This window comes from Crocodylus porosus, unplaced genomic scaffold, assembly GCF_001723895.1.
Source record: "Crocodylus porosus isolate Cpor-Errol unplaced genomic scaffold, CroPor_comp1, whole genome shotgun sequence".
Taxonomy (NCBI): domain Eukaryota; kingdom Metazoa; phylum Chordata; order Crocodylia; family Crocodylidae; genus Crocodylus; species Crocodylus porosus.
Genome location: NW_017728947.1, coordinates 26,883,926 through 26,906,987, shown reverse-complemented (window position 1 = coordinate 26,906,987; position 23,062 = coordinate 26,883,926). Strand labels below are relative to the sequence as shown.

At 41.5% G+C, this 23,062-nt stretch overlaps 1 protein-coding gene across 5 annotated transcripts in view; it reads left to right on the top strand.

The window, feature by feature from the left end:
- Positions 1-23,062, top strand: part of LUZP2 (leucine zipper protein 2) — a 411,554-nt gene that overhangs the window by 247,124 nt on the left and 141,368 nt on the right. For all 5 annotated transcript variants that reach the window (XM_019551884.1, XM_019551883.1, XM_019551879.1 and 2 more), the window contains exon 6: positions 18,577-18,639. In XM_019551884.1, the coding sequence (XP_019407429.1) occupies positions 18,577-18,639 (63 nt within the window). The remainder of the gene's footprint in view (positions 1-18,576; positions 18,640-23,062) is intronic.

Here is a 23,062-nt window from a genome sequence, read left to right as displayed (position 1 = left end):
TTTCTTTTCTGTACATTCATTTTTAAATAGTTAAATGAATGCTTATTTAAAGCTGTAGGTACATTATCATTTAATACCATGGCATAACTGCAGCGCTGTTAAATGTCTAGGCTTCTAGGAACTTGGCTCACCACATTCTCTTGGTGTGCAGTTTTGTGTTCTAGTATGCCTAGAACCAGAGAACAGCTTCCTTACAGAGGATGCCAGGCCTGAGATTCCATTCTAGTTCAACTCCCTCGTTTATCTACAGAAGTGCTGGTATGACCCAGAGAGAGTTGTAGCCTTTTGCCACATATATGTGGTACATTTCTACTGGGAGAAAAATAATCCATCTTCAACCCAGTGGAGGTCACTCCAAGAAGAATTTCTCCCAGTAGAACAAATTCCTGTACATTTCTTCACTACGTGACTTTTCCAGGGGACCAGAAGGAGCTGAGTGGTGGGGCAATGATCCCCACACTTTCCTAAAGCTGGGGTCACTCTCTTGTGGGAGGTACATGGGAGTGGATATTGCGTGCCTCTTCATGGTCCTGGGAGGAATCAAGCAGAAAGGAAAGGCTGGAAAGGCTTCAATGCCCTCCCCAGACCAGGGCCACCTGGCCTCTAGGAGCTGAGTAGATAAGCAGCTGCTCTTTGTTTCCAAGACTATGGTCTGAGCAGTTGGTGGGGGGCTTTACCATGCTGTTTTAGACCCCAAAGAATGTGAGGACTGAGAAGAGAATGGATGCTTGGAACATTGAAACATTCCAAGACCTCAGTGAAGGCAATTTTGTCCCACCAAACAATTCCTAAAGTGAGACAAAGGCAACATAAGTGAAAGCTGTTGAGGCACTTTTCTTGAGTAGAGTGCATGGTCAGGATTCACTGCCATACAAAAGAGTGTTGCCACTGGAAGCATAATATACTTTAACCTTGGTCTTAACAGTTAGTTTATTATTGTTCCACATGCATTTGCTTAAGCAGCCAGTCCATCCTCTGCAGCCATATCCTTCAGGAACTCCTCTCCCTGCTGCCTGCAGGTCCAGATGGCCTACCTGGTCTCAGGCACTCGTCTTATGTGCCTCCAAAACCCCACCCCTTCCTATCAGGTGGCTCTCCAGTCACCACAGGGGCTTCTGTTTTGGCCTGATGGTCAACCTGCTCTCTTTGCTTCAGCTTAGCCAAGATGCTTCCAGTTTTTACTTCTGGGCTGCCTAAATATGTGCCACTTAACTGCTTACCTTAGGATAAGTAGCTTTTGGATAGACAGACTTACAGGCTTAACCCAAATGAAAGGCAGGTGCCACTACATTTGGAACCAGCTATGCTGCAGGAACTGCTGGATCAAGAGAGATCATCCATTTGTCTGTATATCAGGGACCCATTCCTAGACTGCCACCCAAAGCTAAAGAGACCCTTTTACCCTAATATGGAGTGGACTTCAGTTACACAAACTTTTTGACAGCATTTCCTCCAAAACTAGTACCTCCTTCTAAGGTGTTCCTGTGCCTGAAGCCACAAACACCCTACATATTGCCAGAGGTTGATGCCAAGTGCTGGGTAGCATGTCTAATCATGAAGGGAAATTCTCTTGAATGAAAGCTTTACCATGTAAACTGTGGGGAATAAGAATTAGTAATGGTAATAATTAGCTAATCCCTTGTACTTTTGGAGTGTCTTCATTCTCAACGTCTGAAATCACTTAAAACTTACCAGTAAGACTGGGTAGTCCAGCAAGTCCTTTTGCCTCCATATAGCATATTTTTTTAGTAAAATAATAATTTAAAATAAATGAACATCTTAAAATGTATATTTCAAATATGCTTTGGAAAGAACAAACAAATGCTTTGGTTGCTATAACTAGTGAGGTGGAAAATTCTGCCCAGTATCCAGGATCATTCTCTCTCAAATCAAAAATGATCTTGAGCTACTTTTAAAATGTTCCTTTTTTTTGTTTGGTTTTTTTGCTTGACTGAAGTTGGCTTGCTTCCGGTCAAGGACAGCTACACATTCCTCCAAATTGACATTGGCAGCCAGGAAGGATAATTAGAGTCTCTCTGGGTCAAAATATGTGGGGAATGTGGCACAGGGGACATCATGGTAAAAGTCTACTACAGACCTCCTAACCTGATGGCTATCCCATCTCAGAGAAAGGGTAACAAAAAGGCTCAACAACCCCCTTGGCTCAGCAGGGAACTTGAGGATCTCCTATGCTTCAACTGAGAGACATATAAAGGAGGGTAGGCTGGAATAACCACCAAGGAGGAATACTCAACCCTAGTCCGTACATTCAAGGAGCGGATCAGGAAAGCCAAGGCTGCAACCAAGCTCCATCTGGCTTCACATATCAAAGATAACAAAAAAGTCTTTTTTCACATACATAGTGAGTCAGAAAATAAGCAAGGGTAACATTTGACCCCTGCTGAACCAAATGGGACAGCTGATAATTGACACCCAGGAAAAGGCCAACCTGCTTAATGGGTACTTTGTGTCAGTCTTTCATCAGTCCAGTGGGACTGCCCTGCCTAGCAAGATGCGGCATGACCATGGTGAGGGCATAGTTTTACCCAGCTTTGGTATTGATCTAGTAAAGGATCACTTTGAGAGGCTGGACATCTTCAAGTCAGCTCATCCTAACAGATTACACCCTAGGGTACTCAAGGAGCTGGCAGGTGCCATAGCCAAACCATTGGCAAAATATTTGAAAACACGTGGTGTTCAGGTGAAGTACCTGAAGACTGGAAGAAGGCCAATGTGGTACCCATCTTCAAGAAAGGGTGGAAAGTAGATCCTAGGAATTATAGGCCAATCAGCTTGACCTCAATCCCTGGTAAGATTCTTGAGAAAATTATCAAGGAAGATCCTCTGGATAAGCTGTCTGAGGGCAACATCCTGAGGGACAGCCAGCATGAGTTTGTCATGGGTAGGTCTTTCCTGACCTATCTCATCTCCTTCTATGACCAGGTGATGTGTATCACCTGGACAAGGGAGAAGAAATTGATGTCATATATCTGGACTTTAAAAAAGCCTTTGATCTGCTGTCCCATGACCTCCTCATGGAAAAATTGGCCAACTGAGGCCCTGGCTACACCACAATTCAATGGCTGGGAAATTGGCTCCAAGGTTGGACCCAGAAAATAGTGGTCGATAGCAGTGAATCATTATGGTGCTCCATGACCAGTGGCATCCCCCAAGGTTCTGTTCTTGGACCAGTTCTCTTCAACATCTTGATCAACAATGTGGACATTAATGTCAGAAGCTCACTGGCTAAGTTTGCTGATGACACTAAACTTTGAGGCATAGTGTTCACACCTGAGGACAGGTTAGTGATCCAGGCTGACTTGAATAAACTTAGCAACTGGGCAGACAAACCTGATGACATTGACTACTGATAAATGTAAGGTACTCCACCACAAGTGGGGGACCCACAGCAATACTTACAGGCTTGCCAGTGCTATACTTGTTAGCACCACTGCTGAAAGAGACTTGGGGGTCATGATTGACCATAAGATGAACACGAACAACCAATGCAATGTCACAGCTGGCAAAGCAAACAAAACCCTGGTTTACATCTATAGATATTTCTCAAGTAAATCTCAGGATGACATCCTTCTGGTGTACTCTGCCAACTCTGGGCTTCATAATTCAAGGAGGATGTTGAGAAGCTTAAGAGAGTCCAGAGGAGAGCCACACACATGATCAGAGGGCAAGAGAATAGGTCTTATGAAGAGAGGCTGAGAGCCATGGGACTCTTCAGTCTGGAAATGCATAGGCTCAGGGGGGACCTGGTGGCTGCTTATAAGTATATAATGGTAGTAGATCAGGATGTGGGACAATGTCTGTTCACCAGAGCACCCCAAGGGAAAACAAGTACCAATGGTCATAAACTCCTATAAGACCTTTTTAGGCTGGACATAAGAAAAAATTTCTTTATGGTCTGAGCCCCCAAGACCTGGAATAGACTCCCTCCAGAAGTGGTGCAGGCATCTATTCTGGATTCAAGAAATGCTTGGATGCTTGTCTTGCTGGGATGCTTTGACCCTAGCTGACTTCCTGCCCGTGGGACAGGGGGCTGGATTTGATGATCTTTGAGGTTCCTTTGAGCCCTAATAACTATGAAATCTATGAAATCTTTTGTTCTCATTCAGTCTATGATGACATATGCCAAATGATAAGAAGATGTACCCAGGGAGCCTCATGCCATTTCATTGGTGTGAAGAAGTAAATTTCTTCTGCAGAAGATCTCTCAAATCATTGTTGAGGTTTCTTGCCTACTCCTTGGTGGGTGCCTACTCAGATGGATTTGCCAAGAAGGAGTAGGCATGGCAAATGTCTCTCATACATAGAGTGTTGTCTTTTGGTTCATGTCTAAGAAAACATCAGAATATAGGTAGAAGCAAGTGGAACTACGTTTGAGTTTTGATATACAAAGGCTTACAGCAGGAATACTGAGAAATACAGCAGGAAATGGATTGAGAATTTCAATACTACAGTATGACCTATGTCAGTTCTCCATGAGAGAAAAGCTATTAGGTGTATTTGAAGAGTACATGTGTGCAGCACAGGAAGAAGTATACTTATACTGGAGAACTTTTACTGGGGAGCACGTATTAGTATAAGATACTATCATGTTACACCTAGTCCCTAAAATGATTTGTCTATTCTTCTCCTTCCCCTGTGGGAATAGACACAATCACAGTCTTGGTGGTTCCTTGAACAGAGGAACCACTCTGCTGGTATTTCTGAAAGCAAGCCACTCTATTAAGGCGGAGGATGCGGCGGAAAAGAGGCAACTATTGATAAAGCTGCTTCATCCCAGACAACCATACTGCTCAGGCATATATATGCTGTACACCCTAAGGGGATGCATCACTGACTGTGCCCCACATACCTGCCTGCAAGTTTACAGAAGTATTGTTGTTCCCAGTGATCAGACTGGGGCTATGAATCATTCCAGGACAGAGTCATGGCTAAAATATACAGTAGATTTTCATTTACGACACACATGCACCTCATTTGAGGTAACTATATTAAGAATGAAACAAAGACATGGATGCCTTCATTCTCTCTTCTGGAAATACTAGCTCACGTCACATGGGAGAGGTGATTAGATGTCTTGGGTGAGCCCTTAGGTTATCTTGGTGGGGGAAAGATCTTATTCCCAGTGGTAGGAAATAAAGGATATGTATAATCAAAACATAGAGATTTATTTAATTGAAGATTTCTTTAAGTCAATCTGTGACGTAACATGGTCTGGATAAGATCATTCTTCTAATACTCCCCACAATAGCTCCTAAAGAAAAGTTGCAAGGTCAATATAAAATAATAAGTATTTTATATAAGTATTTATAAGTATTATATAAGTATACATTTATATAATATAGTATATGTTTATATAAATATAATTAATATTATATTTATATAAGTATTTATATAAATATTTTATATTGAGCTCGGAAGGTTCAGTCTGAATGATCCTAGACCACTTCAATAAACTGTGTTCTGAACACAGCCTCATCACTGAAATTTAGTCAGTACTGGGGCAGAGGCCATCAGTTAATCCATCACATAAATGTTCCACAACAGTGCAGGGAAAGAAACCTTTGGTCAATAATTCTGAAACCAACTCCTATTGTCAGAAAAGGATCATGGTATCTTTATTGCCATTGAAGAGCATATTGAATTGGAGTTCTTAAGGTCTTACCCAAAAAAACACATGCATAGAAAACTGCACAAAATTCAATCCATCTATGTTGGAAAGACAAAGGACTGAGTCAAATCTGCCAGGATTAAAGCAGACTCATTATATTGTGGTATATGAAGCACTCCGAACATCCTTCAGTACAAAGCTAATATCCAAAACTGGTCAAGGTACCAGCACAGTGTGTCATCTGACAAGGTCTAGGTATTTATTTTTGGTCTGTTGCTGTTGTCCCTCATCAGGGGTCAGTTAACAGCTACTGTTTAACATGAAATGGAAAACAGTTCATCTTGGCAATTGGTCCTGTCACTTCCTTGCCAAGTACAATATTGTGTTTTTGGAAATGAGTCCTATATGAAATGGTTCTGAAGATGAGTGGGGGCTCCACTTGGCTTGATTTGCACTATTCATCAGAGAGAAGCAATGCTAAATGTGTCTTTTACAAAACAAGCCACTCCTGTTAGACGTCAGATGAGCTGTTTAAATTGGCATTGATTGCTGGGAATAATTTTCTGTAGGCAAATGAGATTTTCTTTAGATGAACATAGTCCATTTTCTTACCGCTTAAAAGTCTTGGAAAAACATTGGTTTGTTTTGTATTAAGGCTACCCATGTAGTATGTTTTCTCTACTGAGAAATACTTGGCAATAGTATATCAAACTTTTAGTAGGGATTGTGCACCTGAGAAGATAAGGCCATTTTTTTAGTTTCCTAAATGTAGATTTAGGCTCCTAATTTTAGGTAGTAAAATTTAAAAATGTTATCCTTTATCCCATTTATGCATCTGAGAATAGGAATAATGATACTTTTATACAGATTGAGCTAAATGTTATTCAGGGTAGATATGCACTAAAGATATAGACTAAATAAGATGTGCATATAGAGTACAAGCTTTTATGAATCCAAGTTCACTTCATCATATCTTTCTGCAAAATGTTATAATCAATCATATTTATGTAATTTTACTTAAACTATGATCTTCTGACACAATGGATTTCTAAGCCTTTCAATAGAACCAGATAGAATATTTTAAAAATATGAGGGAGGATGTAAGGAATTAGTAATACTTAGTCTGGAGAAAAGGAGATTAAAGTGACTGTTTCCAAATATTTGAAAGGCTTCCATAAAGGAGAAGGAGGAAAAGATGCATGCAAACAGTTTAAACTGCAGTAAGAGAGATTCACATTGAATTTCAGGGAAAAATAATCCTAATTATGAGAATAGTAGAAGAACTGAACAAGCTGCCTTTGGAAGTTGTTAATTCCCCTTAACTGGAGGTTTTCAAGATATGGCTAGATAAACATGCATCTAGGATTTAGGAATGATTATGAATAGCAAATATTGAATTTGTGCAGCGTGTGGGACTAGTTCTATGAAAATGCAGGTTCAGTTTAGACCCTGAATTGTATTCAAGCCTGAATATTTTATATAAAAATCTTTTTAAAGAAATGTTATTTATGTTTTAGTAACTGAAAAAGATAATAAATGTTAGATTTGTGGTTACCCATAATCGAACCTTTTAATATATCCATGCTATATACTGAGTGATGAAGAGAAAATACAGTATTTAGTAATATAATTAAAATTTTATTATAATGCATATGCACAAGAGGATAGAATCAAAATTACAATTAAATTGCACAGACAGTTATAAATATGCTTTTTTAAAAACTTTTCATTCTTTGATTTTGTTCCCTGAATAACATTATGTTAAAAATAAAATATTTAAATGAATTTCTAAGGTTTGTTTAAAGAAATAAATACTATATATTGATAGAATATACCATTATGTATGATAATATATCTATTTAGATCTATGTGTACATATTGGTGTGTGTTACTGTTGTGCTATATACTGTATATATAGCCAATTGTAACATGGAGACACACACCATATTTACTGAAATCTCAGACAGCCTTTAATTTAGGATGACCCTCCCACCAATAACTAAATTCTACACATAGAAAATCTATAAATGTGTTATAATTTTTTATTCATAGAATCTAATTAATTATTGAAGGACTGTCATTAATTCATCCCTCCCACCACTGCCAGGGGACAGGCGGAGCAGGGCAGTTGGTATGGGGAGGTCAAGCAGCTTGCCCCCTGGTTGTCTGCCCCACCCTGTCTCCTACAGCCTTTGGTCATCCCCTTTCTCCCAGCCTCTACTTTCCCTGCTTCCTGCTTTTCCCTTCTTCCCAGCCTCTGTTCTCCCTCTGCTCCATGCCAGCAGTTTCTGTCCCTGTTCTAACCTGGGCTGCTGAAGATGGCCCCAGCACAACCCCTGTTGCAGATGTGCATGCTGTGCACCGCTGCTATGGAGCCAGGCTGGGGCTGTGTTCTGTGCCCAAGGTTGCAACATGTACAGAGACTGTCAGCATAGAGCAAAGGTAAAGAGGGGAGGGAGAGAGAAAGGCAGGGGAGCAGAGGCTGAAAGGCAGGGAGGAAGAGATAGGGAGAAGAAGGTGCATGAGGGGAGCTAGCTGGGTCAGAAGCAGGCAGCAACTGTGGGTAGAGGATGAAGTCCATGCCACCGCAGGAGCCTGCCCCTTCCCCCCATACTGACTCTGAATTCTAACATGAGGGGCTTCCCCCCCATGTCATACAAAATATGGTATACACACATATATGGTGGAAAATCATAACATTCACTGTCTATTATTCATCAGCTATGGGAAAGGGAGTGACTCCTGAATTTTCCATGTTGCAGTAAAGTCTACTATCACTTGAACTACAAGTGTATCCACATTTCTAGCAGCACCAAGAGGCTGGGTGGATAAGGATGAAGGCTATATATACAGTATATAGCACAACAGTAACACACAAATATGTACACACAGATCTAAATAGATATATTATCATGTTACATTTAGATCAGACTAAATCTGTGGAATGTTAAGCTGTGTTAAAGTTGGAACATGTTGTAAGCACTCACACATTAAAGCTAGGGACAGACATTCAAAAAGCCTGAGTCTGAATTGATTCAATTTTTGCAGGTTAATCTTTGCAGGCCCTCTCTTCCTTCTACAGCATGGAGCTGGGAGGTGGGGGAGGCATATCCAGGCTCCTGCAGGATGCTGTGATTAGCCTAGCAGGGAATTGATAACAGTAGGTGTGTGTAGATGAAATGGGGGTCCTAAGTTGAAGTGGTGAGTTTTAAAAAACACCACTTCAATTTAGGGCTGATTAAATCCTTGTGTCATGTGCACACCCTGCTGACTTACCTACCTCTCTGGCAGGGAGGGGAGGGTGAGCTGCTGATGGGTGCAGCAGTCTCTGGACTTTGGGGGCATGGGGCTTGGGTCTTCCCTCCATGGCAGCAGGTACTTGGCTTGGGTGGTCCCAGAGGGCACTGCAGCTGTGGATAGAAGCACTGGGCCCCCACGCAGCTCAGGCAGGCAGGCTCTGGGGGCAGAGGGGAGGTCAGGCTTGCCACTTTTCTTGGGTGGATCCTGCTTTCCCAGGCTGCCTGCAGGATTTTCTGCAGAGCCCCTGAGTTGCAAAGGGGCTGGTGCTTTGCTCCATGGCTGTAGAGGCAGCAAACTAAAACTCCTTTGAGTCTTTTGAAGAGTTTTAGTTTGGTGTGCCCAAAGTCATTTAAGGTGCATTATGCCGCTGAATATCCTACAGCAGCTGGAATTAATGTGCAAACACTGACACCATTAAAGTGATGCAAAAGCATTTAGCCTACTTTAAAGTGGCATGCACACATGCCTCTCATTTTGTCTACACAGGGCCAATGTTTATCACCCAGTTAAGAAAAAAACAGATGGACATTATCAGCTACTTGTTGATTCTGCCTGTTGATTCAGCACTGTCTGTAGCTGGCATATGGTCTGCTAGCTAATACACAGACACCTCCACAGCAAGGCAGAGGGGTGGAGGGAATTCATGCTTATCAGGGAGTGGTGGGAGGGGGAGCTACAGCGAGGGAGCAGAGGGGAGGGGTTAGCCAAGCTTTGAAGCAGAGAGGTTCACACAGCCCAAAAAGCATGCTGGCATGCTGGGGGTGTCTGGTTTAACTTAAACCAGCAAGAGGACAGATAAACTGGTTTGAGCTAAATCAGTTAAGTCTGATACTACCTTGAACCAGGTTTATCTCATACTGATTTATGTGCACTGAATATCTGTTCTGTTACAGGTTTAAACCAGTTTCTGATCACTTAACCAATTTGCGTGTAATGTCTGTCCCTAGCCCATGGGTTAATACCATTTCTTACCTGCACGGCTCTGACTTGCCAGTAGAGGGCTGGCAAGCAGAAGCATGCCTAGGAATGAAGTCACATGAGCTTTATGCCTGTTTGGGTGGGGCTGCGGGGAGCATTTCATTCTGGGATGGTGGGGGGCTTCAAAATGCTTGTTTTATCTCTGTGGAGCAGACTGTAGGTACCTAACATGAGTTAGGTAGCATGACCCAGTGTTAACCCATACCTGAAGTCACAAAACCTTCAGATTTCATAGATTTCATAGACATTAGGGCTGGAAGGGACCTCGGGAGATCATCGAGTCCAGCCCCCTGCCCAAAGGGCAGGAAGTCAGCTGGGGTCATAGGATCCCAGCAAGATAAGCATCCAATTTACTCTTGAAGGTGTTCAATGTAGGTGCTTGAACCACCTCCGCTGGCAGACTGTTCCAGACCTTGGGGGCTCGGGCAGTAAAGAAATTCTTCCTTATGTCCAGCCTGAAACGGTCTTGCAGGAGTTTGTGACCGTTCAACCTCGTCATCCCTTGGGGCGCTCTGGTGAACAAACGTTCCCCCAGAGCGCACAAGTTAAAACTTATGTTTAAGTGCTTTTAGTCTGGTCTAAGTGTAATGTGTAACTTCAGTCTCAGTCTACTTGGAGTCATGTGTTACGGCTCTACAGAAGTGAGGATTGTAGAAAGTCCAGCTTCTCTCTCTCTCCCACTTATATCCAGAGAGACCCAGAGTAGTGATGGCAAGGGCTGCCTGCATATATGAAGCTTTTTTGTATGTCATAATATTTGGTTACTACATTGGTTTTCTGGCAAATGTTTCTTCATTAACAAAAGTGACAGAAAACAAATGGTCATTCTAAACATTTATAATTCAGCTCAACCTGAATGAAATGATATAGAATGAAGAAAAAGCATTTTTCTAGTCAAAGGAATTTTTCCTGCCAAATATCAGAGGCTGAGATCTTGCAGCTTCTGCAACCCTGTCAGCTTACTTAGGGTTATGGTTAGCTCGCATAATTATTAATTGAGTCCATTCTCTTCTCTCCTTTCCATTTCTTGGTTACGAACTTCACAAAATTTTATAAGGTCAAAGACAGCATTAGTATTCTTAAGAATAAGGCATGATTTTTCCTTAAGCAAAAAAAAGTGTGTGGATGGGGAGTGGGGCTGGAGGGAATGATATTCTGAGGGTTGGAGTTGCTTCATCTTTTGGGGCATAAAGCTTTGTATTACCACTGGCTAATTTCTATCAGGAGGCTATCATTAAATGCTGATTGTTGCCTAAAGTCTTTACCTTTTCTTAGTAGTATGTATGTATTTACCATCAAGTGCCTAGCCAGATGTATCAGCTACTTGGGAGGGAGATAATTAGGATTACTACACATTTAATGAACAACCAAAGCAGGGCTGCAGCTGCACTGAAACTACTGGTGCAAAGAAGTTAAACAACAGAAGGAAATGAAGTTTTAGACCCAGATTACAGTTGCTAAATGTGCTTAATTACATGATGTTGAAAACATTTCAGTTAAGCAATCTGATGTACACATTTAAAGTGACCTAAATATGTTTAACTAAACATTTAGTTTGGATATAATAGACTACTTGCTCTAAATCTATGGGTACATGTCTAGTTGAAGTCATTATTGTATATTATTTAAGGAGTTGCTTACTGTTAAAAACAGACTGACAGCTGTTTAAATCATTATACTTTACAATCATATTTGATAAGAAAATAATTTTTAAGATTAATAACCAAAAGTACTTTATAACAAATAAAGTGTTGCATTAACACTCTTGCCAAATTGTAATTGATACTTTTAGGTTATCAGAAGTTTTTAAATGGGAAACAAATCTTAAATCCTTATCTGAAAACTAATTTGGAACTTTTGTCTTGTCTCAATAAGGATTTACAACCTCAGAGTTTTTCTGATTAATTAATTCAACTAATTACCAAAATCCATTTTTGAAAAAACAGCCATGGAATACAAATGTAAGCATGTTTTTCACAAAAATGGCAGTAAAGAAAGGCTTCTGATCAGATCAAGCTAAGGTACATCATAAAATGCAGGTTAAGCATACTTCAGCTGCTGCTGGAAGAAATTATCGATATTAATTAAGATGCAAAATAGGACCTGTCAGTGCAATGTAATCAGAGCTTAGTAAACACCAAAGAGCACTCAAACAATTAACAAAGAGTGTATTTCCCCTGGACAAGTTTCCATTTGAGGTCTTTACAAAACTCAGCGCTGATCATACTAAAACACACTACATCTTTATCCATTATTCTGTTGGCAGTTTTGCATTCTTATAACCCAAAAAGAGAAGAAAAATAGAAAAGAGGAAAGAAAGGTTGACTGATTACGTTTATGGGATATAGTGAGGGAGACTTTTTTTGTTTCTCCAAATTAATTCAGTTGTTCTGATCTCAGATATTTAGGTGAAATCAATTCTTAATTAATCCTTTTCAGCCCACGCCTTTGTCAAACCGCATTTGTTTGAAGCCTGAAGATTCGGACAGGCCATCCAATCAGGGCCTATCACAGGGGAGGAGGCCAGGAGGGCTATTTGGCTCGGGCCTCTCGTTCACGGAGGGCCTCAAATTTAGACTTTTGACGTTATCTCCAAATGAGGCTATATATACAGATACAGAGATACACTGACAGGTTTGAAAGAAGAAGACGTTCATCATACAACTTTAAACTCGTGTCTCATTACCGGGCCACACCGCCTGCAGTGCACGATGAATTAATATTTTTTTAATATACCAGGAGCCTCAAAAAATGGAAGTGTCCCAGGCCTCTCTCAACCTCTGAGAGAGCCTGCATTCAGTAGATTCCTTTTTCAGTGGAGGTGATTAGATACACAGTCTAGGTCACAGGTGGACTCCTCACAGAACAGCAAAAATATGAGCCAGTGAATTAGTAGATCATTATTAACAATGAAGCTACTTCTGATAGCAGCAATATTCCTACTCTTATTTCAGGACATGAAGTGAACTGCAATGTTCTGAAGTTACAGATTCAATCTTGCCCCAGGTCAGTTGTAGTCTAAACATGAGAATAGTGACCAAGACCCTTCTGTAAAATGGAAGGTGATGAATCCAGGTATCTTTCAAACCAGTACCAGTGATGCAGGGAGTGATGTGATGGTGGCACTGTGACAAAGTGCACCTGTAACTTACCATTTCCCAAATAATATATAACCAGAGTCTGCTGACATAAGTTAGAGTGGCTCTTAAACCAGAGCCAGGGCAACCATCTCATTGGTTCCCAGTTTTTGCCCATCTCTGTCATTATACACTGTCTCATGCCATGTGGCTTGTAAGATTTTTGAGGTGGGGGGGCATATTATTGATCTGTGTTTATATAGTGTCTAGCACTATGAGGTTCTGGTTTATGACTGGGACTCCTAAGTGCTAGTGTAGTGCAAACAATAATAATAGTAAATGTGCCATAATTGCTTAATAGGAGACATTTTTCCCCCCACAATGTTTTCTGGCAAGCATATTCTAGTGTGGGATGAAATCCGGGGAGCTCTGATCTGAGTAATAACCTAGTTACTTTTCATTGTTTTACAGTACTGTGAACACCTGTGTCAAGCAGCTTGAAACGATTTATCATTGTTGAAGCAGCCTGTGTTAGTGAGTAATAGGAACAGAGTAAAATGTGTGAAACAAGATGCTGGATTTTGTCATTACCCAGGAATTGTGCAAAGGGGGACATAAAGGAGTTTAATAGAGTAGGAATTTCCTTGCAGTGGCTTTAATAAGTATGTTTGTTCAAGTAAAAACTACAAATGTCTAATTCGCAAATAAAGCTTCCATGGTTTCCAGTGGAACATGGACTGAAATCTAAATTGATGTACTGAATCCACTTAATATTCTTTCTCAAATGCCAGCATATTTCCGATGCATAATTTTTGAGAATTCTGTTGCTTTTCAGTAATAAATTTGCATTGCCACATTGTGCTAAATGAATCAAATGTAGTGGATTAAGTTTCTTGTTTATGGTTCATTAGTACAAGGAGAATAGGCTCACTGTCTTAGTCTTTTCTCATCCCTTTGACATACATTTCTAGATTCAGCAAGATACCAAGTGAAAATGAAAGGGACCAGCTGCAGCTGGAATTTTCCAGTGTCTCTGGCTTCATTCTTCAGTGGAGCCAAATACCCAGCCCCCACTACTGTCCTCAAGAAACCCACCCTTTCCATTATAATATGTAACTATAAAAATCTGAGTATTACTTTTGAAATATGTATGCACAGATTCATAACAGAAAGAATAGTCCAGCAGTTTATAAAAACTGCTGAAATGCTATAAGCTTCAGTGGGATTAGGCTGAGGTGCATGTATAGGGAATTTGGCTCAGGGTTTGTACTTTTCTGCCCCTAGAAGTTTACCTTCTTTATCTTAAGCCACAAGCCTGAGCTTCATTTTGCTTCTAAGGTTTTTTCTGTGTGACCTGACCCTTAGTTCTACCATTAGAGAACCTGACCTATTTACACACAGGATTGAAGCTAATAAAGCCACATCTTGTTTTCCCAAGTGAGTACTCAGAATGGCTCTGCTCACCTGACAGTCCAAAACAAGTGTTGTAAGGAATCCTAACATCTTAATTTACCTTCTAAACTTCTGGACATTCGTCTTTCTGATAGATGTAGCTCTCACCATTTTAAGATTTTATTCTTGTTGTGTGTTTTTAGAAAAGTATTTCATGTCTATAAACATATTTTAACTTAAACATATTTATGACTTTTCATGAGATGATTGTCTCCAGATTTGGTCGGGGGAAGTTTAGTGGCGCACTTGCACCTCCCTCTGATTCTTGTCCCACCCAAAGTTTAAACCAACTACCCAGCAACGGCAACTGCATTTCTAGTCAGGCACTGCTGAGGGAGTCAATTTACTTAATGGTTTATTCTAATCTATTAGATGTATTCTAAACTCTTCATTCCACAGGTGTTAAAGACCCTCTCTTCTTTTTAATGGTCTTGATGTTCCACTGATCAAGCTGTCCTTTGTTCTGCAGTTCTCCTGTCTGTTAGCTTCTCCTGGTAGCGTTCCTATTTCACAGCTCTGCAGACTGTTTTTAACTCATTTCAATGAAGGTATATGTTTTGCTTCAATCTTAAACTGAATAATATAGCCATAGGCCCCTAATGTATTGGTAGGGCTTCTAGTTTATTTTTATCTGGAGACAAATATGTGTTGTTTTATATGTGATGATGCATCACACCCTTTGAACCTCTGACACTCCCTTTTCAAATCCTATATCCTTCCATGTCCACATCATGTCAAGTAATACACATTTAGCCATCATTGGACTGCTCCACAGAAATGATACAAGTTCAAGACTCTGGTGAAGTGAGGGGGGCAGGGGCCGGGGCTGGGACTCATAATCGACTGGTTGTTGGTCCCAGTCCAGACATTGCACTGGAGTCTTAAACCGGCTCTGGTGCTGTGTTGGTGCTGGTACTGACACTCATATGATTGTTAGTCTCAGCTGTGTTTCCACACTAGAACCAGCTGAAGACTGCCAGTGGCAGAGACCTGGCTTCTTAGCAGATCCAGAAGGAGGTGCAGATTCAGTGGCAGAAGTGGTACTCTCTATCTGGCTTGGCTCTTCATATCTCCCTTTGCCTGCTGCCAGTGGCAGAAACTGAGCTCACCCTGGTATATAAGGGTTAGGTACTCCCTGGCTGACCAGTGCTGGGCACACAGTGGGGAGTGTTTGGGGTCCAAGCATAGGGGTTGCATGTCCTCTTTGGCAGACATGAGAGCTGAGGTAACTGGTGCTGGCGTTATTGTCAGGTGGGGCGTACAGCCATCTCCAGCAAGCAAGCAAAGAACCCATTGCTTGGTACTCTCAGCACTGTCTCCCTTTCCCAACTTCTCCCTCTTCCCTTCTCACCTTTTGTATTTAAATCATTCATTCTACTTTATACACTCTTCTATCCATATCCTTTCACTGCATTTGATGAAGTGAACTTACGTTCTTTGAATATTTTTTTTAGTTAGTCAATAGGGTACATACCTACTCTGCCTTTTGCTTGACTTCAGACTAATACTAACACCTAACTACCCCTCTCTGCTCAGGAGTTATAGAACAGCAGCCTAACTTTAATATCTGAAAAGATAATGGAACAAATTTCTTAAACAATCATCTAAAGCAGGGCAGGGACATTTTTTTGGTTGGAGGGCCGCTTACTGAGTTTTAGCAAGCTGTCAAGGGCTGCATGGGTAGCCCTGCCCTTCGACAGGAGCCCTCCCCTCCCCACTTCATTTGCCACCTTGTGATTGGAAGTTCTGCCCCCTAACCTCTGACCTTTGCCACCAGAAATCCCTCCCCTTGCCTCTGGAAGTACTCTTTTCAGCAAGGATTTTTGCCATCTTGGAACCAGAAAAATACCAAATTATATTCTAAAAAGCAAATATCTACAGCATTCATTAATTTGATTTCAAAAAATATTTTTGTCTGGATTTACATGCGTTTGTGTAGTGTGCATAAAGGTGATTTCATAATAGCTTAAAATGAAGTCTTACTCTTCTATATTGTTATGGGGGTGGGTATAGGTTTGTGGGGGTGGTAGGTGCATGGGGGAGGCTTGGGTGTGTCTCTGGGGGGTAGATAGGTGGGGTTGTGGGTGTCAGGTGAGGGAGCATGTGGGTGTGTATGTGGATATGTGGGGTGTGGGTGGGTATGGGGTTTGTAGGGGAAGTATGTGGGGGAAGGGTGGCTGGGGTGTGTGAGTGGTGTGGGTGTGGGGGTCTTTGTGTGTGCAGTGTGAAAAGGGGGTGGGTGTATGTGTATAGTGGGGTGTGCATGTGAGACAGACCCCACGACCACACTCTCTCTCTCTCTCTCTCTCTCTCTCTCTCTCTCTCTCTCAGTCCCTCCCTCCCTTCCTTTTCACGTTCGTGCACACACACACATCTTTGACAGGGAGCCAGGAGCAGATGAATATTAATTTTCTAAATTTTTTAGGAGCCCCACGGGCCAGATAGAATGGTCTGGCAGGCCAGATCCAGCCCCCAGGCTGTATTTTGTCTACCCCTGATCCAAAGATGCTTTAGATGTAGACATCTAAAGGACACTGAGGTGAGAACAATAGCATCACTCAGGGGGATGACTAGGACAGTGCCTCTGGGAGCTACCTCTGAGGCCGGGGCATGCAAAACCCACTGCTACCACAGCTAATGGCTGGCTAAACCAATGCCACAAACAGTGAGGCAGCTGATGTGACCCCATGCACACCCACTACCTAGGACTTGGAGCTGCTCTGTGATGCCTCTGGGTGATAAACCAGCCCAGATAGGTTTGGAAAGAACCAACTGTTCTGTGACTGAGAATATTCAGAAGGTTGTAATATTTGCCAAGCAATTTCTGCCGTCTTCCTTTTCCCTTCTATGTACTGTTTGAAACTGAACTCCTTCAGATTGACAACATCTGAACAGTTTGTCAATTTTCTAAAGATGTGAGTACATGAAAAATTCATTTCCTTAGTATAAATTATGTAAGTTTAATATTAGAGTAGCTTCGTATTTAATATTTTTTTGAATCACAAGATCCATTAGTAACTGTTCTATCTTTTTCATGCAGCTCCTTAATGTCCCACACATAATAAAATATGGATTACAATAGGCTACAATATAATAAGAAAGACAGGAAATTGAAATCAAAACAGTGAAAATGAACTTGGTACACCTTTTATTGTAAAGGGTTTGAGAAACTGTGTGTTATGTGTGTTGAATCAAAATGAGCTTAAATGATTTGATCATATCCTCAGCTGGTACAGATCAGTATCCTGTGATTTTAAGTCAGCAGAATTTTGATGATTTGCACCACTGGCTTTTGAAATAGTTCATGGTATTTGTAATTCAAGAGGGGAAAAGCAATTAGAAAAAAATAAGAATAACAACAATAATAATGATGATAAATAATTTCCAAGACTAGGTAGTTATATATGCAGTGGATAAATTCTACAAGTCAATAAGTTGACTATTAACTCAAGGACAATATACGTAAAAAGAAAGAATATAGAAAAAAAAGAGGGCAGTATTATCACATCAATGAAACTTTGTTTTATCAAGGATATAATTGGTTTTCAGTGCTCTAAATTAAAAGTGAAATTTAAAACTGCTTTGATAGAAAAGCATGTTGAATGTGGGATGTGAAACAAAGGAATCCAATCTCTAATATTTCATATTTTCTGCCAATTTACATTAAGTAATTTTAAGTACTAAAAGAATCTTTGAATCCAGTCTTTAGGGTTGAAATGGTTAGATGCTGGACAAAATCCTTAACTGATGGCATAGCTCCTTTACATTCATTGCTGAGTTATGCTAAGTTACAAGGTTCTTCTTGGGAATATCTCCTTTTGCCTTTTTCTTATCACGTACAGTCTAAATAAATGTCCTTCAACTTAAGTGGTACAGTGTTTTGAAATATTATTGTGGACAGTCCTCTTTCTGTGAACAAATGTATTAATCCAAAATTGATAGGCCTTCAGAAGTAGAACTGAAAATGATACTATACCATCATACATTTATCTTGCTTCATGGCTGTTTTTGTGTCCTCAATAAAATTCTCAGGACTGTATCTATGTATGAAATAAAACCAGCATGTTAAAATATTGAAAAGATTCCTTAATATTTTAGCATTCCTCCGTGTTCTTTTCTAAAACTGTGTTCTTTTCTCAGAACAAAAGCCTGAAAAACAAACTTCTGTCAGGAAACAAGCTTTGTGGTATTCATGCAGAAGAGGTAAGTACATTTTGTTACTGTTCATATTTTAAAGCACCCAGAGAGGGAACAAGAAAAAATACTAATGTCTGCCATAAAGAATGTCGCACAGGGATTCTGGAATAGCTAATATACTAGTCAAGTCTATCTGGAGCTGCAGTTCATACAGCACATGATTCTCTCATCTCCTTTCATGTAGTTACATGAGCATACTAGAATGGACCAGAAAATAAAATGGAGCCTTTAGTTTTGGACAAAGTGCAACAATAAGTTTAGGTGTGAAATCATTAAGAGAAACTTTACGGAGAATCTACAGGTAAATCTAAACTGCTAATTTTGCCCCGATACCAAAAAAATAACTGCATTGCTTAAGTAAGTTTAAAAATTGAATAAAGAATGAAATAATATTATTTTGAGATTCAAAAATGATATTATTTTAAAACATGTACAGAACTTTAAAAATAGAGTATAATGTTACTTCTGTTAAAGAGCCTACAGCTGTATGCAAACAATACTCAGGCCTTGCTTCTGCAAACACTTGAACATTTGAATAACTACTCATCTGAGCCATCACATCGGCTAGTAGTGTGTGCCTCTCAACTGAGTAAATTTATGCATGGATTTGATTAGCTCCCTGTAGTCAATAGGGTGCTCCTACGGATTAACCTGGGATTCCTGCCACTGTCAAATAACAATCAAATCCCAACCCCTGAAGTTCAGGAATCACTTAAGTGAAGTTAAGTTGAAGTAGAATAGAGTTGCAGAAGCATGAAGTAGAGGTAAATCTTCAATGAATCTGTATTATAGTGCATGATTGCACTGGAGCGCTGAGCAATCATACAACTCCTCCTACTCTGCCCTATCTGTCTTTCCTGAACAGTTTATGCCTATCCATGACAGTGCTCCAGTCATGCTTGCTATCCCACCAAGTGTCTGTTATTCCAATCATGTCATAGTTCTGGGACTTCCAGTTCTTCCTGCTTGTTTCCCAAGCTCTGTGCATTTGTGTACAGGCACCTAAGGTAACTAGCCAATTGCCTTACTTTCTCAGGAAGTTCATATGTAGTCCTCCTCAAAACCCACAGCAAAGGACTCATATAGGAGTTATACGTACGGAATTTAAGAAATCTAAATCTACGTAGTTCATTACGGATCAAGAAATGCCCTTCTGTTCCTAGAAAAACTGAAGAACCTGATGTGCAAGATAATTTCTTTGGTAGTATTTCACAAAGGAGTAGTATTGCCAAGAAGGAAAACTGCCATGGGGATTTTATGTGTGGCAGGCTTGCCAGTGGCAGCCCGGCGCACCGGCTTTGGAAAAGTTTGAAATGATTGGTGGAGCATTTCACTTTCCCCCAACAATCAGGTGAAGGCAGGGGAGAAGCTTGCCCCACCTCTACTCCAGGGAAATGCAAAGAGCTGGATCTGAGAGGGGACCAACACCCCCCTCTTTCTGATTGGTCTGTTTCCAATACAGGGGCAGAGCCTCTGAAGGGAATAAAAAGGCAGTATGCCTGGTACACGGGCATCTGTGTCAAGGGACAAAGAAGAGGGTGGGAGAAGAGTTGGCAGAGCTGGCCAGCAGGGGGCAGAGCAGTAACCCCAGAAGAGCCTGAAGACGGCTTGTCGGACAGGAGTGACAAGCGGCTGCATTCCCCAGCTCCGCCATGAGGGGGCGCGGGGTTGGTGCACAGGCACTGCATGGAGGGCCCGGGAGGGCCCAGGACCCTGGGAGCTACACGAGGTGGCCTGGGTCTCTAACCCCCTGTATGAAGCAGGGTGAGCTGTGCATAGCGCGTGGAGGGTCCAAGAGTGGACCGAGACTCCGGTGCTGCACGATGTGGCTCAGGCCCCCTCCCTCAGCATGAGCTGGGCATGTGGTGCACAGCTGGGTCATGGAGGGTCTGGGAGCAGACCAAGACCCTTGCACTGCACAAGATGACTTGGATCCCCAACCCTTGCACAAGTCTGGGCTCACAGTGCACAGCCAGTGAACAGAGGGTCCGGGAGCAGACCAAGACCCCAGCACTGCACCAGGGAGCTCTGGTTTCCAACCCCTGGCACAAGGCAGGGCCAGCGGTACATGGAGTGGTACACAGGGCCCCCAAAGGGCTGGAAGCTGGGAGAGCCCCAAAGCAGCTGAGGCCCCTTTGCTGAGGGGAGAGATGTCTCACCCTGGAAAACAAGGACAGCCTTACTGGGCCCATGGAGGAGTTATGAGTTGCCTGGGAAGGGGATTCCCACAGGGGAGGAGGGTCTTTATCCTCCATGATGAACAGTTGGGATACTTAGGTTGGTTAAAGGGGGAGCTGGGGTATCTGCTTCCCCCGCACTCCCTTCCTCTCATCTAGGGCCACTCCTTCTCCTGGGGCATTGCCATTGTTGATTTATTTCCCCTTGGGCCCTGCACATCATATTTTATGAACCCTGTGCCTCAGATTTTGTGAACACGCACCTCATGTTTTGTAGATTCGTATTTCATTAGAGTATAAGATTGCATGACTTTTACTGAGAACTTTGCTTCCCAGATCACTCACCTGCATCCAGAGTATTTGCATAGTTTATATATTTATTGCACATAGTTCCTATTTCTTTTATATAAATGTTCAATTTTTAACTCTTCTTATATATTAATAAATGTGTATATAGATAAGTCTTAAGCCACGTCCTGGCTTTACTCTAGGGGAAAGAGGAAACTGCATGTAGTAGGCAGTTTCACCCCACAGTGTGTCTGTCCTGCTAACATTCCCTTTCCCTTCATTTGGAAAGGGAAGTACATAATTAAGTACTACCTGGGCTACACATGTCTCTTCCTACATGCCAGGTGTTAAGTTTCTCTATGTCAGTGGTGCCCAACTCATCCAGTCCCACAGACAGGATGAGTATGCAGGGCCAGTGTGTGGGCCAAATCCAGAGTGTGGGGCTAGTCTGCAAGCCAGGTACTGAGCATGGAACATATGATCCATGCAGCTGGAATTTGGTGGTAGCATTAATTGTTGTGGCTTCGGGAGCTGCGGCAGTTGCTCCTTCTCCTGCCATCATTTATCTGACCCTGTGAGCCAGGTAACATGGCTCGGTGGTCTGCATCCAACCCAGGGGGCTCACCAAAGGTCCAGAAATTTGGCAGCAGGATGAGTGGTGGCAATGCTCCTGCAGCCACAGCAATTAAAACTGTCACCACATTTCTAAATTTCTGGACCCATGGAGATCTTGGCAGGCCAGAAAATGCAGCTTCATGAGCCAGATCTTGGTCACCCCTTCTTTATGCTACTGTGACAAAGGAAGGTGCATTTGAGGCATAGCAAGACCTGCTGAGAGGGAGGAGAGAGAGAGTGTAATCTGAAACCCAGCCATAACTTCCTGTATTGGATGATGAGTTACCTTAGCAACCATTACAGCCATTAAAGCAATACAGATAGTTGTGTTTATTTCTTGGGCTAAAGTAGCATATTAGAGGAGATTAATTCTCTGCATGTTCTCACATTTTTTGCAGATTGATACACAACCTGAAACATTAACGTGGGGGGGAGGGGCATATTTTAATTCTGTGAAATGCCAACTTACCCCTATAGGGTCAACTCCTGATGTCTTTACTAATTCTGTTCTCTTAAACAAGGATGGATTTTATTTCCCTAAAAACTAAATAAAACTGTAGAGTTTGTTTATGAATTCCAAATAAACTACTAATTTATTAAGCCCATTGTGGGCAACCTACCTAGCTACATTAAAGCATTAAAAAACACCCACTGACATGTAGTACAATATGAAAAATCAGCGGAACTGTTACAATGCATGGTATAGAAAAGTGTGGTGTGGTGTGGTGTGGTATATCAGGGAATCTCAGTAAATTAACTTCTGGATTAACTAACAAAAATGTAGTGGTAGATTGTGAATGTGTTTTACTTTTTAAATTCCTCAACATTAAATTTCATGAGTAGCCTTTATGAATGTTGTGCTACCCTGACTACTCCAGCTAGGATGAAAAAAGTTTCCCACAGAGTCCTTTCTGCTTACCAAGGAATCAGCAATATAAGAGAAGAAAATACATTGCAGACTGTATTTGTACTGTTTTGATTAGAAGTAATAGGCAGGATTCAACCAGCATGCTAGCACTGCTTTGGTAGTATCCCTTCACATTGCTGATCAAATCCTCTTTAGTCTAAGGAATAGGGTTTGTGTATATTCTCCTCTCTTTTGCTCTTCTGAGTGCTTGTTGGCATCCTGCTGTGCTGACCTCACTGTGAAATGGAGGGGCATAAGCTACCTATGTTGTCTTCTTACCAGCATAGTAGAGAGAAGAATGCTACTTTATATCCATGAATTATGGCTCTGGTGAGAGAGAGTCCATACCAATGTAAATTACACTGGAGTCAGATACAGACTTGCCACTATCCTAGTTTCATAGTTTGTATGGTCAGAAGGGACCTGAGCAGATCATCGAGTC